The sequence below is a fragment of the Nycticebus coucang genome, chromosome 22, assembly GCF_027406575.1.
Source record: "Nycticebus coucang isolate mNycCou1 chromosome 22, mNycCou1.pri, whole genome shotgun sequence".
Lineage (NCBI taxonomy): Eukaryota > Metazoa > Chordata > Mammalia > Primates > Lorisidae > Nycticebus > Nycticebus coucang.
In genome coordinates, this window is record NC_069801.1 from 6,985,423 (window position 1) to 7,001,509 (window position 16,087).

Consider the following 16,087-nt stretch of genomic DNA (forward strand, 5'->3'; position numbering starts at 1 on the left):
AATTCTTTGTACCCTCAATGAATCCAAAACAATAAAAAAAAAAAATTCCTCTCCAGGGACAGCATGGTTAGAAAAGACTTTTCCCCTAATTTGACGTCTAAGCTGGAAGTCAAAGGAGCTAACCATGCAAAAACCAGGGAAAACAATCCCAGAAATAGAGAACGTCAAATCCAAGGACTCTGAAGAAGGAAAGGCTTTGATCTCCACAAAGAACCACCGTGACACAAGTGGTGTGGTTGGAGTGACCGAGTCAGGGAGACAGAAGGCAATGCTGTTGGAAGAGCAGCCAGAAGCCAAATCAGGAAGGATTTTATGACCCTGACAAAGGGAGAGTGCAAATTTCCTTTTAAGAAAAATACGACAACACTGAAGGACCAGAAGCAGGGTGTTCCCTAAGTTTGCCCTGGCTGCAGAATACACAATGGCTGAAGGGGTCAAAGTGGAAGCAGCAAGTCCAGGAAAAAAAAGACTTTTGTAGTGCTCCCAGCAAGAGATGATGGGGGCTGGGGTTAGGATGGTAGAACCCAAAGGACAGGCTGATGGCTTGCATTTGAGTGGGCAGAGGAGAGGGAAATTCACATCTAAGGGGTGCTTAGTTTGAGTAACCAGGTGACTAATAGTGGAATTTATAAGCTGTGGAGAGCTGGAAAGTATTTTGTTCTAACGATTTCTGTCTTGAATATGTCAACTTTCAGATGCCTTTAGACATCCAAGTGGAGATGCCCAGTAGGACATGAGAGATGGCTTAAGATGAGCTCAGGAACCAGGCCACCCAGCTCTGAATCCAGAGTCTTCCAACTGTATGACTTCAGGCAAGTTACTTAACCTCTCTTTGCATCAGATGGAGATGATAAATTACTATTGGAGCAGTAGGATTTGGGGACAAAGAGTGGCCATGGAATAGAACAGCTCTCAACAAATGTTAGCTATTTCTTTTTTTTTTTTTTTGAGTCAGAGTCTCAAGCTGTTGCCCTGGGTAGAGAGGTGTAGCGTCATAGCTCACAGCAACCTCTAATTCTTGGGCTCAATCCATCCTCTTGCCTCCGTTTTTCTATTTTTAGTAGAGATGGGGTCTTGCTTTTGCTCAGGCTAGTCTGGAACTTGTGAGCTCAAGCACTCTACCTGCCTTGGCCTCCCAGAGGGCTAGGATTACAGGTGTGAGCCACCATGCCCAGCCCAAATGTTAGTTATTAATATAACAAGGGCTGCCTGGAAAGTATTCAGCCATTGTTAGTATCCCAAATGTCTCTGTTTCTCATATTATGTAGGGAACGGACATACACATCTTGGAGCCAGCTAGACAGATGGTGTTTGCCTTTCTCTGCTGTAGAGACTGGCTACCTGGGCCTAGATTCCTCAGGATCCCTTGCAGTTACAAGTGACATAAGACACAGTTTGGGCTAACCAGATGGTTTCTGAGAAAGGGATAATGGCAGGTGGTGCTCCCTTCCTCCCCACCCTGAATGCAGATGTCAGGGCTGGAAACCCAGCAGCTGACCTGCAGCAGTGAGGTTAGGGCCCCCAGCATCACAGATGTGCACTTCTGAGTTTGGGGGTGGTGAATAACCAGAAACCCACTCACCTGGGGACTGCTTGGTAAGAAATACAAACCCCTGTTTATTAAGACCATTAGAGGTGTGTTTTTTCTTTCTTTCTTTTTTTTTTTTTTTTTTTTGAGACAGAGTTTCACTATGTCGCCCTGGGTAGAGTGTCATGGCATCCTATCTCACAGCAACCTCAAACTCTTGGGCTCAAGCCATCCTCTTGCCTCAGCCTCCCAATTAGCTGGGACTATAGGCACCTGCCACAACGCCCAGCTATTTTTAAAGATAGGGTCTCACTCTGGCTCAGGCTGGTCTCCAGCCAGTGAACTCGGGCAATTCACGCGCCTCGGCCTCCCAGAGTGCTGGGATTACAGGCGTGAGCCACCACGCACGGCAGATGACACTGTTCTTCATGCCATGAGTTTGCAGGCCAACCCTTGGTATTCACACGTAGGCAGAGAAAAATGTGTGGCCCAGACAGCCTAAGATAGGCCCATGTTTTGCGTCAGAATAAGAGAGGTGGAAGCCCCAGGGGAGAGGACAAACTGCCCAGGACAGTGGCTCGGCCCACCCGGAGGGAAGGAAGCCGGGCCGCAGCGCGCCCCATTTATAGCGCTGGGCCGCGCCTCCCGCCCGCCTGCAGAGGTTGATCGCCAGCCCCTGGCCATGCCCGCCGACCTCAGCGGCACCTGGCACCTGATGCACAGCGACAACTTCGAGGGCTACATGCTGGCCCTAGGTAGGGCGGGAGGGGCTGCGCAGGGGGTTCTTGCCGCGGGTGCCTGTCCTGTCTGTCCATCCCTGGCCTTCTGTCCTCCCCACGTCCCACGTCGGTCAGCACCCGCACCGACGGCCCGCGGGTCCGTCCGCCCACCTGTCCCTGGGTCCCCGCTCCCTCCGTCTCTCAGCCCATCTGTCCCCCCTCTAGGGGCCTTCAGTCTCCTAGTCCCTCCGTCCCCCTGCCTGTGGCCACCGCCCCGTGGCCAAGGCACAGGTCCCGCCGCAGAATCCTAAGGAGGCGGAGGGGTGGGTGGCACCGGCCACCTCTCGGGACGCTGGGTACGGCAAGCCCCTGCTGGGACCCTGCCCACCCCCGCTTGGACCAGCGGCGAGGTCCCTGACCGGAGCTGGCCGAGGACGCAGATGCCCGGCTCTGGCGCTCACTGCGCGCGTTTGCCGCGTCCCCAGCGAGGGAGCAGGGCTTAGCGGCCGTTCTGTCTCCCCGCCGGCCCCAGAAATGCGTCCCCTGCCTGAGGACAGACGCCTCGCCTTGCGGGCTGGCTCTCAGTTTGTCCTGCCCTTGTTGCACTCTTTCAGATTTGACGATTTGAGCACCTACCGTGTGCCAAACGCTTTGCCTGCCGGGCGGGGTCGCGAGCGCTTCAGACCTCTGGGCCTGGGCCTCCCGAGTAGCTGGGACTACTGCGGGGCACTAAGTGACAAGGGGCCTCAGTTTCCCCATCTGTAGATTGAGGAGGAGGGTCTGGCACGGATTTTTTTCCTTTTGTTAAAAATTGTAGTAAAATACACATAACATAAAACTTTCCATTTTAATCATTTTTGTAATTTACAAGTCCTGTGGTTCCCCAGTTTGTTTTGGGGACATCTGAGCTGGGGTGGACGTCTCCCTCCCTTTCCCACTCTGAGCACTTACTAGGTAAGTCTCCAGCTTCCCAAGCTGCATCTAACTCAGACTGACACAGTCTGAATTTCATTTCCTTTGTTTCCCAGTCATAAGAAGGAATTAATACTTATTTTTCCCAAAGGCAGTGAGTCCTGATACTTTACTTACCTCCCCAGTCCCAAAATCATGGTGACATGCAATCACATATTTTCTTCCCTGGTACCTTGCTGCTTGAGTGAAGGGGAAAGCCTTAAAGATCAGGTTGATAGCTTTGAATTCCCTTTTGTGGTACTTTCTTTTTAGTAATTTCCACAGGTTTTTTTTTTTTTTTTTTTTGAGATTGAGTCTCACTCTGTCACCCTGGTAGAGTACTGTGGAGTCATAACTCACGACAACCTCAAACTTAGGCTCAAGAGATCCTCTTGCCTTAGCCTCCCGAGTAGCTGGGACTATAGGCACCTGCCATGAAGCTCAGCTAGTTTTCTGGGGTAGGTTTTTGTTTTTGTTTTTTGTTGCAGTTTTTGGCTAGGGCTGGGTTTGAACCCACCACCTGTGGTATATGGGGCCAGTGCCCTACTCCTTTGAGCCACAGGCACTGCCCTGGGGTAGGTCTTTTTTTTTTTTTTTCCTATTTTTAGTAAAGACGGTGACTTGATCTTGCTCAGGCTGGTCTTGAACTCCTGAGCTCAAGCAATCCACCCACCTCGCCCTCCTAGAATGTTAGGATTACAGATGTGAGCTACTATGCCCTGCTCGTATGTTTTTTAAATATTTTCTATTTATGGTTGGTTGAATCCAGAGATGTAGAACCAAGGATGCAGAAAACCAACAGTAATGCAAAGTCTACTACCTCCATTTCAGTTCTAATGCCAATTAAGCAGAAATATGCAGACCTTTCGTGAGGACTTCTGCTTTTAGAGGCGGTAAACGAATTTATTTGTACTAACCCTCCTATTGAAGACAGCAAAATTAAGATAGCACAAATATATATACTATCTATATATCAGGGCTGTCCAGAAAGTAAGCATCCAGCTATTATTAATACTATTTTTCATATTACATGGCTGGATACTTACTGGACAACCCATTCAAAACTCTTGGGGAATATCAGAGAGCTATTGAAATGATCAAGAATCATCAGGCTGGTCTGGATGAGGTGGCCCATGCCTATAATCCTAGCACTTTGGGAGGCAGAGGCGGTGGACCGCCTGAGCAAGAGCGAGACCCTGTCTCTAAAAAAAGAAAAAAATAGCCAGGTGTTGGGGGCACCTGTAGTCCCAGTTACCTGGAAGGCTAAGGCAAGAGGATTGCTGGAGTCCAAGAGTTTGAAGTTGCTGTGGGCTATGATGCCAGGGCACTCTACCAAGGGTGACAAAGTAAGACTCTCCAAAAAAGAAAAAAGGAATCATCAGGCTGTAGTCTGGGGAAGAGTGTGAATGCAGAGAGGTGAGCCCAGCATTTAGGATGGCATTTGTGACTCAAGGCTGGAATTTTGTGAGCTTTCTGGGACTCAGGGGACAAAAAACTAGAGTCCCGAGTCAGTTGAGGATAAAGACCCTGTAAACATCCTGCTTTGTTGCTGGACTCTGAAATGCTGCTCCTGAGGAGTAAGGGGGACCTGGAAGTAAACAGCTCTTTTTTTTTTTGAGACAGAGTTTCACTTTCTTGCCCCTGGTCGAATGCCATGGCATCACAGTTCACAGCAACCTCAAACTCTTGGGCTCAAGTAATTCTCTTGCCTCAGCCTCCCAAGTAGCTGGGACTATAGGTGCCCACCACGACGCTCAGCTGTTTTTAGAATGGGGGTCTCAAGCAAGGCTGGGCATGGTTGGCTCACAGGCTGTAAAACTAGCATTCTAGGAGGCTGAGGCAGGGGGATGGCATAAGCTCAGGGATTCAAAAACAGCCCGAGCAAGAGAGAGACCCAATCTCTACTAAATGTAGAAAAATTAGCCAGGTGTCTTGGTGCACACCTGTAGTCCCAGCTACTCGGGAGGCGGAGGCAGGATGATTGCTTGAGTTTGAGGTTGCTGTGAGCTAATGATGATACCACTGCACTCTAGCCAGGGCAACAGAGTGAGAGTCTGTTTCAAAACATAAATACATACATACATATATACATAAAAAGTTAATGAAGCTGTTAAGAAGGTCAGACCCATCAACAAGAATAAACAGAAACAACAAACAGAAATAGGATCTTCAAATCCTATTATAGAATAGGATTATAGAAATAGACTGTATTACACTGAGCTTAAATTTTGGGGGGAAATTAGAAGCTACAAAAAGTAACACGTTAGAGTTGAAAAAGAAACAAATAGAAATTCTAGAACTGGCAAAAAAATACCTAACAAGTGCTCAGTGGGTTTGACTTAGCAGCAGTTTGGACATAGCTGAAAAAGAATTATGAAATTGAATATAAATCAGAAGAAACCAATAAAAACACCGAAAATAGGAAGAAGAGAGTAAGGGACAGAAGACATAGTGAGGTCTAACATGTTTGATTTGAGTCCCACGGAGAAGAGATAAATCAAAAGAGGTAAAAATCGAAGCCATAATAGCTAAGAATTTCCCTGCAGTGATTGATAAAAATCCATGTACTCGACCACCTCAACTTATTTCAAACACTGTAAATAAAAAGAAAACTATTGGCTATATCTTAGTGAAATTGTAGTGGACAAAAAGATTCTTTTTTTTTTTTTTTTTTGAGACAGAGCCTCAAGCTGTCACCCTGGGTAGAGTACTGTGGGATCACAGCTCACAGCAACCTTCAACTCCTGGGCTTAAGCGATTCTCTTGCCTCAGCCTCCCAAATACATGGGACTACAGGCGCCCACCACAAAGCCTGGCTATTTTTTAGTTGTAGTTGTCATTGTTGTTTGGCAGGCCTGGGCCGGATTTGAACCCTCCAGCTCTGATGCATGTGTCTGGTGCCCTAGCTACTGAGCTACAGGCACCGAGCCAGAACAAAAAGATTCTTAAAACTGGCCAGAGAAAGACAGCCTTCAAAGAAGCAACTACTTTAACCCAAGTATATCTGACTCCCAACCCCAGGGTTGTTTTTGTTTGTTTGGGTTTTTTCCTGTTAGTTCACTGTAACCTGGAACTTCTTGGCTCAAGCAATCTTCCTTCATCAGACTGTCAGGTAGCTAGAACTATAGGAACACAGCACCCTGCCCAGCTAATGTTTTAGTGGAGACAAGGTCGCTGTATGTTGCTCAGGCTGGTCTCCAACTTCCACCTCAAGCAATCCTCCCAAAGTACTAGGATTACAGGCATGAGCCACTGTACCAAATCTACCTTTTTTTTTCTTAGAAATATGTCTTATTCTGTTGCCCAGGCTGGAGTGCAGTGGTACAATCATAGCTCTCTGCAGCCTAACTCCTGGGCTCAAGTGATTCTCCTGCTTCAGCCTCCCACTTCAGTCTCCCAAGTAGTTGGAACTATAAATATGCACCACCAAGCCCAGCTAATTTTCTGGTCTTGACCTCCTGGCCTCAAAAGATCCTCTTAAAGTGCTGCAATTACAGATGTGAGCCACTACTGCTGGCCAGGACATATATACAATATATAATGAGATATTATTTGGTCTTAAAAAGGAATGAAGGGCGGCGCCTGTGGCTCAAGGAGTAGGGCACCGGTCCCATATGCCAGAGGTGGCGGGTTCAAACCCAGCCTCGGCCAAAAAAAAAAAAAAGGAATGAAGTTCTGACACCTGCTACAAAATGGTTGAACTTGGAAAACATGCTAAGTGAAATGAGCCAGACACAAGAGCTGCAGTCCCAGCTACAGCTTTTGTGATTCTACTTAGATTTACCTGGAATAGGTAAGTTCATAGAGATAGAAAACAGAATAGTGGGCAGCCCCTGTCGCTCACTCCACAGGGCGCTGACCACGTACACTAAGGGTGGTGGGTTCAAACCCCACCAGCCAGCTAAAAACAACAGTGCAACTGCAACCACAACCACAACAACAACAAAAAATAGCAGGGTGTTGTGGTGGGCACCTGTAGTCCCAGCTACTTGGGAGGCTGAGGCAAGAGAATCGCCTAAGCCCAAGAGTTGGAGGTTGCTGTGAGCTGTGATGCCCCAGCACTCTACCGAGGGCGACATAGTGAGACCCAGATTCTTGGCTCAAGCTATCTTCTTACCTCAGCCTCCCAAGTAGCTAGGGCTGTAGGCATCCACCACAGCACCTGGTTAGTTTTTCTATTTTTAGTAGACAAGGGGTCAGGCTGGTCTCTAACTCCTGAGCTCAATCAATCCACCTGCCTCAGCCTCCCAGAGTGCTAGGATAACAGGCATGAGCCACCACACCTGGCCTAAAACATATTTTTTAAACACAGACTTATATTTTAGGTGAATAAAGATGGCTATTGTAATAAAAACCAGATAGTCCTTATCTTTTTGATTCGGTAGAAGAAAATCACAACCAGGAAATCTGTCCCTTTTGGCGGAAAACAGAGCTTGAACTTTTTTAGTCCTGGTTGAATATCCGGCCTAACAAAGTGGTAAATTATACAGTGTCTTACATTCAGATTATTTTTTAAATAATGGGTCTATAGGCCTGTGCCACCATACCTGGCTCATTTTTCTGTTTTTAGTAGAGACGGGTTCTCACTCCCATTCAGGCTGGTCTCAAACTCCTGAGCTGAAGCAATGTACCCTCCTGGGCCTCCCAGAGTGCTGCTGGGATGACAGGCGTGGGCCACCTGGCCTAGATTCTTGTCTTAAAGAGAAACTTAGATTATTCTGTTTACACCTTCCCACCTGTTCCTTAAGGACAGAAATGGTGCATTTAAAACTTTGATCTCTACTGATCCTCTACACCTGCCTCCAGGTGAAAGGTACAGAGTATTTATATATTTTGTTTGCCTGGTGAGAGGCAAGGCAGTGCCACAGCTATTCGAAAATGAAACATGTTTTACCTTAAAACTACTGTTAACAGGTTCCACGAATCTTCTCTGGCTTCAGACCGTTAATGAATAACCATTTAGTCATTTCCTGAGTGTTAGGGGACGTGGGGGCAGGCATATAAAGGTGGTTTCCCAGTCCAGGGGAGAGGTGGGCAGCCTTGCCCCCTGGAAAACTTTGTGCCTGATGGACATTTAATACTCTTAAACTGAAGGAGGAAAAAGTAAGCGACAGAAGATGGTCATACAAGGTTAGGATGTGATTAAGTATAGGAAGAAAGTGCTGTTCTTTGGTCAGGGTAGATAATGGAAACCTTTAATTCTAGATATTAAATATTCATCAACTTAAAGTACTAGCAGTTAATATTTTAAGAAGTTAGGGGAGTATGACAACCTACATTAAGTTCATGAGCACAGAAAGCAGGGCTTCTAAGTTTAAAAGGTGATTATGGGATTTGTAGAGGCCCATTATCTAAATGAGGAGGAAGTATGTGACTTTTTTTTTTTTTTTCGAAACAGCATCTCACTCTATCACCATGGGTAGAGTGCCATGGTATCATTATAGCTCACAGCAACCTCAAATTCTTGGGCTTGAGCAATCCTCTTGCTTCAGCCTCCTAACTAGCTGGAACTAAAGGTACTTGCCAAAACACCAGGCTAGTTTTTCTATTTTTGGTAGAGGCAGGGTCTCACTTTTCTCAGGCTGGCCTCTAAAGCCTGAGCTCAAGGGATCCACCTGCCTCAGCCTCCCAGAGTGCTAGGATCTCACAATTTCTTGACCTTTATTGAAGGTATTATTTTTCATATTACAATGTTGTCTCAAACAATACGTGAGTCATGGAGTTTTACAATTATTCAGAATTTAGAGTTAACTTTGCTTCGTTTTCTTGGTCAGAATAGATTTGTATACTGGAACCTGGAAAATCAGTTTGATTCTATAGGGGAGAAGAGATTTCTTTCTCACCCATCATCACCACCAAGTTCATGGCTGAAGCACCGTTAACAGAAGACAGATGAACAAGAGAAAAGAAGACAATATATACTTAATATAAGGTTTATGTGACTTGGGAGCCTTCAGAAATGAAGACCCAGAGAAACAGGGAAACTCGTGTATTTTTAAGCTAAGTTTGATGAAGAAATGGATAGTGGTTAAGAACAATGATTGGGGCCAGGCTCGGTGGCTCACGCCTGTAATCCTAGCACTCTGGGAGGCCAAGGCCAGTGGATTACCTGAGCTCACAGGTTCAAGACCAGCCTGAGCCAGAGCGAGACCTTACCTAAAAAGATAGCTGGTATTGTGGCAGGCACCTGCAGTCCCAGCTACTTGGGAGGGTGAAGCAAGACAATCGCTTAAGACCACAAGTTTGAGGTTGCTATGAGCTGTGACACTACAACACTCCACTGAGGGTGACGAAGTGAGACTCTGCCTCAAAAAAAAAAGAAGAAGAAGAAGAAAAAGAACTGTGATTGGACAAAAAAGATATGATTCAGTGGTGATAAATGGTGGGAACTTAGCAAGGCCTGTTCATGTTCTTCTCTGAGTCTCCTATCTTCTCAGAGGTAAGAGTGTTTCTTCTCTCTGGGTATAAGGAGGGACTTCGCACATGAGGGTCTTATGATCTATCTACTTGAGAGGAACGTCAGAGAATTCTTTTATATCTTGATTCAGGGGTGAAGAGCGGAAAAAGGTAAGAGAGTGACCTTCCTGCCTCTGTTGTTTTCTCAAATGCCAAGGTGGCCAATTATTTGGGGGTAGCATTCCCTGAAGCACATACATTCAAAACAACTTTTTGAAAACCAACAACTCTGTTGCAGCTTCAGAGCTAGTTTGTTAAAGTCCTAAGTATTTAAGTTAGACTTGTAGCACTAGAATAGCTATTTAGGTGACACTGACGTGGTAAATTTTATCTTAAGAATTAAGCTAGAATCATCTGGATATTGCTGATTCACTTGAATATATAATGTACTTTAAATTTTTATACTTTTTCATGCACATATAAGGAAAATACATTCCATAAAAAAAAAATCATGACTTATTCTACAGTCAACCTAAACGAATGAAAAGAACCAGAATCTTTTAAAGAGAGGTTTATTCAGTTGCAAAGTTTGAGGATAGCCTCCCAGAAACACCAGCTCTAAAAGAATGGAGTCAGCATTCTGAAGTAGGGAAGTTAAGTTTCACTTATATGGACAGAGACAGGGGAGATTTTAGCAGGATTGCAACATTTTTTATGCAAGGTTGATGCATAGTTATAGCAATTTGGTTATAAGCAGTTTTCATTTGGGGAGGGGTTTAGGAAGTATTTAACATTTTTTACAGAAGACGTAATCATCATGTGATTTTGGTTTTTGTTTGTTTGTTTTTGAGACAAAGTCTCTCTTCGGTGCCCTCGGTAGAATGCCCTGGCCTAAGAGCTCATAGTAACCTCAAACTCCTGGACTCAAACAATTCTCTCACCTCAGCCTCCCAAGTAGCTGGGACTGCAGGTGCCCGCCACAACACCAGCTATTATTTTTTTTAGAGGCAGGGTCTCACTCTGGCTCAGGCTGGTCTCGAACCTGTTAACTCAGGCAATCTACCCTCATTGGCCTCCCAGAGTGCTAGGATTACAGGTGTGAGCCACCGCACCCAGCCATTTATTTTCTGTCATCTGGTCTAAGCAAAGCAGGACAATAAATAGGAAGTTAAACAAGGGTCATTCATTAAGAAAGCAGGAGGGATTTGTCCCTGACATCATTTAATTCTCTCTAGTCATTGTACAGAACAAGAAAATTAACAAAGCAAGTTAATCTATAATTTGAGAAACATAAGTTGTAACCATATGTGACTCAGATAACAGTCAAATCTCTCTCAAAGCTTCAAGTGGGAAGTTCCAACAGCTTTTAAATTATGCTTCTTTAACACCACTTACATCTTTAAGCTCTATCGTCTAAGTAATAAGCAAGGGCTTCTTTTTTTTTTGCAGTTTTTGGCCGGGGCTGGGTTTGAACCCGCCACCTCCGGCATATGGGGCTGGCGCCCTATTCCTTCGAGCCACAGGCACCGCCCAAGGGCCTCTTTTTTTAAAGTAGAAGTGGGGTGCATGCTTGTTAGCAGTAATGCTAAGGTTCAAATAAGTCAGTGGTTCTCAACCTGTAGGTCGCAACCCCTTTGTAACAATGAAAATACATCCTGCATATCAGATACTTACATTACGATTCATAACAGTAGCAAAATTACAGTTATGAAGTAGGAATGAAAATAATTTTATGGTTGGGGGTCACCACAACAAAGGTTGAGAACCACTGAAATAAGTCATCAGAGAACATCCAGCAATATATCTTGTAATGCCCCCCAGTCAGCATCTCTTTTGAGGGTGGAAAAGAACCCCCTGTTGTCTAAAAACCAGCTAATAGGAACTGATCCTACAGCTCTTCAACGTGGCTTTGAAAGCATTTTCTTCCAGCTTCTGCCAAACTGCAGGGAGATGAAAGGCAATTTGTCCTTTGGACAAAGAAGAGTATTTACTTCAAGGAGCTAGCCTGCAATTGGGGAATTCCTGGTGCACCCCAGAGGAGCCAAAGAGACCCAGGGTGCAGTGCTCCAGGCAGGGAGGAGCTCTGTGCTAAAGCCCACAGGTGCTGGCCAAGTTGCCCTTAATCCCATTATGAACCGAAGAAGGTGGTGGTCTTACCAGCTTGCCCCACATGCTTCAAGTCAGGGCATAAATTAGGGCTTGAAGCCATCCCCTCTTACCTCCAAAACAAACACCAATCCTGCCACAAACACCGAGGCTGACGGGTTCACTGGGCCTACTACACAACAATGACAACTGCAACCAAAAATAGCCGGGCGTTGTGGTGGGCGCCTATAGTCCCAGCTGCTCAGGAGGCTGAGGCAAGAGAATCGCTTAAGCCCAAGAGTTTGAGGTTGCTGTGAGCTGTGACTCCATAGCACTCTACCGAGGGCAACATAGTGACACTTTGTCTCAAAAAAAAAAAGAAAGAAAGAAAGAAATCGCTTTGGAATTAAAGGTCAATAGGAACGTTTGAAGCTTAGATAAGTATACATGTGGACCTCTTTGAGGGTGGGCCCTAGCATGCTGTATATGCCCATATACTCGCAAATGCTTGTTCATCAGACCCTCTCCTCTTCCTGCCTGAATGTCTTCATTTCTACCTAACACGAGCTAGTGGTATGAGGAAGCAACATTTGACTTGGATGAAAGCTTTATGAATAATAAAGCCATCTGGCCGATTGAGGTCATAATAAGTGTGGACCTGGCAGAAAAATAGCCAGAATTTATGCTAATTTAAAGTAAATTTTAAAGGGTGGGCACGGTGGCTCACGCCTGTAATCTTAGCACTCTGGGAGGCCAAGGTGAGTGGATTGCCTGAGCTTGTTTGAGACCAGCCTGAGCAAGAGCAAAACCCCGTCTCTAAAAATAGCTGGGCGTTGTGGCGGGCACCTGTAGTACCAGCTACTCGGGAGGCTGAGAGAAGAGAATCATTTGAGCCCAAGGGTTTGAGGTTGCTGTGAGCTGTGACGCCATAGCACTCAACCCCAAGGTGACAAAGTGAGACTCTGTCTCAAAAAAATAAATGAATTGGCTCAGCGCCTGTAGCTCAGTGAGTTAGGGTGCCAGCCTCATACGCCGAGGGTGGCAGGTGTGAGCCTGGCCCGGGCCTGCTAAACAATGACAACTGCAACCAAAAATAAGCGGGCATTGTGGCGGGTACCTATAGTCCCAGTTACTAGGGAGGCTAAGGTAAGAGAATCGCTTCAGCCCAACAGTTTGGGGTTGCTGTGGGCTGTGACACCACAGCCCTCTACCAAGGGTGATATAGTGAAACTCTGTCTCAAAAGTAAAATAAAATAAATCGTAAAAAATAAAAATAAATAAAATAGCAGCATGTACGTCTAACTACATAATGTGCTCAAAATTACTAAGTGGAACTGGGATACCAAAGCCCTGATCTTAGCATTCAGTGCTTCCATATGTGACTTTTCTTTAAAGATTTCTAAGTACAGTAGAACCCCTCTAAGATTACCACCCGAGGGACTGCAACAAACTGGTCCACATAGGGAGGTGGTTAACATAAGGGGGCCTGCTGTACAGGTAGGTACATGTGGTGCAGGTCTGGTCTATGAAAATTAGGTCAACTTCAGGAGGTGGTCAGCTATGCTGGTTCTATTGTATACAGTAGTGTATATACGTGAGTGCAGCGGGGTTTTGTGAGTTTTTATTGTTTCATTATTGTTGTTATGAAACTGTTGAAATGCTGTCTTAATTCAGTCTGAATACAAGAAGTACAAAAAGGCAGAGCTGGGATGGAGGGTGGGTTGGGGGCCTGTGCCCTGCCCCTTGTCAGCCTCTGGGGGGATTCTCTGAACTGTTTCTGCCACGCTCAGCTTCACATCCATTGCCTAAGGCACAGCCAGACTAATGAATCTTTCCTGAAAGTTGTGCAAACTTTTTAATCAGACTCTGGGTGGAGATTTGCCAGGATGGATTTTCCTGTGGGTCTAATTTTGGCATCTGACAACATTGTACAACAAACACACTGTAGTTAAATGCAATGATGGTGAGAACAGCTACCAAATTTTAACTTTTGCATCTCAATTCAATGTTCAGACTTTTATTGTTTTACTTCATTTTTTGAGACAGAGTTTCACTTTGTGGCCCTTGGTAGAGTGCCGCATAGCTCACAGCAACCTCCAGCTCTTGGGCTCAAGAGATCTTCATGCCTCAGCCTTCCAAGTAGCCAGGACTACAGGCTCCTGCCACAATGCCCGGCTAGTTTCTTCTGTTTATTTTTTTTAGTAGAGTTGGGGTCTGACTCTTGCTCAGGCTGGTCTTGAACTCTTGAGCTCAGGTGGTGCACCTGCCTTTGCCTCTCAGAATGCTAAGATTACAGGCATGAGCCACCATGCCCCACCCAACGTTCACATTTTTTAAAATTATTTTTAAGGTATTGACTTTGCCACTCGTAAGATAGCCAAGATGCTGAAGCCGCAGAAAGTGATTGAGCAGGATGGTGATTCTTTTACTATCCACACAAACAGCAGTCTAAGGAACTACCTTGTTAAATTTAAAGTTGGAGAAGAATTTGATGAAGATAACAAAGGCCTGGATAACAGAAAATGCAAGGTAAAGATTAAAGGAACAACATAGGTTCTTAATTTTGCAAGGTTAACTCGGCATTCGCCTTAGTAATGCTTGAGGATCCTGCCAGAGCAAACTGACGTTTTCTCCTGTCCCTAATGCAGAGCTTGGTTATCTGGGATAATGACAGACTCACCTGTATCCAGAAGGGGGAAAAGAAGGACAGGGGCTGGACCCATTGGGTCGAAGGGGACCAACTCCATCTGGTACACACCAATTTTTTCCTTATTTTTAATGGCGATGCAATGTTAAAGGAAATGTTAGTAATCTGACCAGTAATCTTACCTGCCTAACTCAACTGTTCTTATTTTGCGCATTATTTTCCTGTCTCTGACAGAATATTCTGCTTATTTATTTATTTAGAAATAAAGTCTTATTATTATTATTTAATAATATTATTATTTAGAAATAAGAGTCTCACTTTGTCACCCTTGGTAGGGTGCCATGGCATTAAAGCTCACAGCAACCTCCAACTCTGGGGCTCAAGCCATCCTCTTGCCTCAGCCTCTCAAGTAGCTCGGACTACAGACGCCCACTACAATGCCCAGCTATTGTTAGAGACAGGATCTTGCTCTTGCTCAGGCTGGTCTGGTACTCCTGAGCTCAGGCAATCCACCCACCTCGGACTCCCAGAGTGCTAGGATTATAGGCATGAGTCACTGCATCCAGTCTTTTTTTTTTTTCTTTTTGAGACAGACTCTCACTCTGTTGCCCTGGGCATAGGGCTGTGGCATCATAGCTCACAGCAATCTCAAATTCATGGACTGAAGCGATCTTGTCTTAGCCTCCCAAGTATCTGGGACTACAGGTATGAGCCAGCATGCCTAGCCTCTGCCTCCTCATTTAATATAAAAACATTTTCTGGGGTCTCTGTGCCTGTAGTCCAGTGGTTAGGGTACTGGCCACATACACCAAGGCTGGCGGGTTCGAGCTGGTCCTGGGCCTACTAAACAGCAATGCCAACTACAACAAAAGAATAGCTGGGCGTAGTGGCGGGCACATGTAGTCCCAGCTACTTGGGAGGTTGAGGCAAGAGAATCGTTTAAACCCAAGAGTCTGAGGTTGCTGTGAGCTATGACATCACGCAATCTACTGAGGGTGACATAGTGAGACTCTGTCTCAAAAGAAAAAAAAAAAACATTTTCTGGGCTTCTAAACAGTTTTCCTGTTGAATTCACTGTGTATTTATTGACTATATGTACAGCATAGCTAACTGGGTGCATAACATTCCATCATGTTGATGAACTGTCATCTTAGTAATATACAGTAGAACCTCCACAGTGATCAAGCGTGAAAGCAGACCACATCCCAACTCATTTTCTTTTCTTCCTCATCCCTAGGAGATGTTCTGTGAAGGTCAAGTGTGCAAACAGACATTCCAGAGAGCCTGATCCATGCCCAGCAGCAGAGCCCACTTGTGGCTGCAGCTCCATGTTGAATTACATTGCAGGATGAACAGATGTTCACCTGCCCAGTTTGGTGATGGGAGGCCTTGTGGATGGAGAAATATCACACAGCATGTATTAGAAGTCATCTGGATTGTGGGCAAGGGGCTCAGCTCTCATAAACCTGTCCAAACAACTCTGAAGTTTTTCTTTCTAAATTTAGTAATTTAAAAACATTTGAAGGCCTTCTAGGTGCACAAGGGAAATACCAATGAATAAAATGTAATTCCTGCCTTCAAGGTCAGTGAGGAAGCTGGGAAAAACAAGCAACCTGAACAGTGGTGCTAAGTGTAGGCAGCTACAAGAGCTCAGGAGGGACAAACTTGACTTTGGGGGATGGGCAGGTCTGGGGTGGCAGAGGTGATCTTTAAGCTAAGGCCTGAAGCTTAGATAAGCTGGCACAATTGGGAGGCATTTTT

The 16,087-nt window shown here is 45.4% G+C and overlaps 1 protein-coding gene across 1 annotated transcript; it reads left to right on the forward strand.

Moving 5' to 3' along the window:
* The first annotated feature begins 2,156 nt into the window (after positions 1 to 2,156).
* On the forward strand, positions 2,157 to 15,801 carry RBP7 (retinol binding protein 7). The gene is made up of 4 exons (XM_053577292.1): positions 2,157 to 2,283; positions 14,030 to 14,208; positions 14,328 to 14,429; positions 15,564 to 15,801. The coding sequence occupies exons 1-4, from the start codon at positions 2,211 to 2,213 to the stop codon at positions 15,612 to 15,614; spliced, it is 405 nt and encodes a 134-aa protein (XP_053433267.1). The 5' UTR covers positions 2,157 to 2,210; the 3' UTR covers positions 15,615 to 15,801.
* Positions 15,802 to 16,087: the final 286 nt, after the last annotated feature.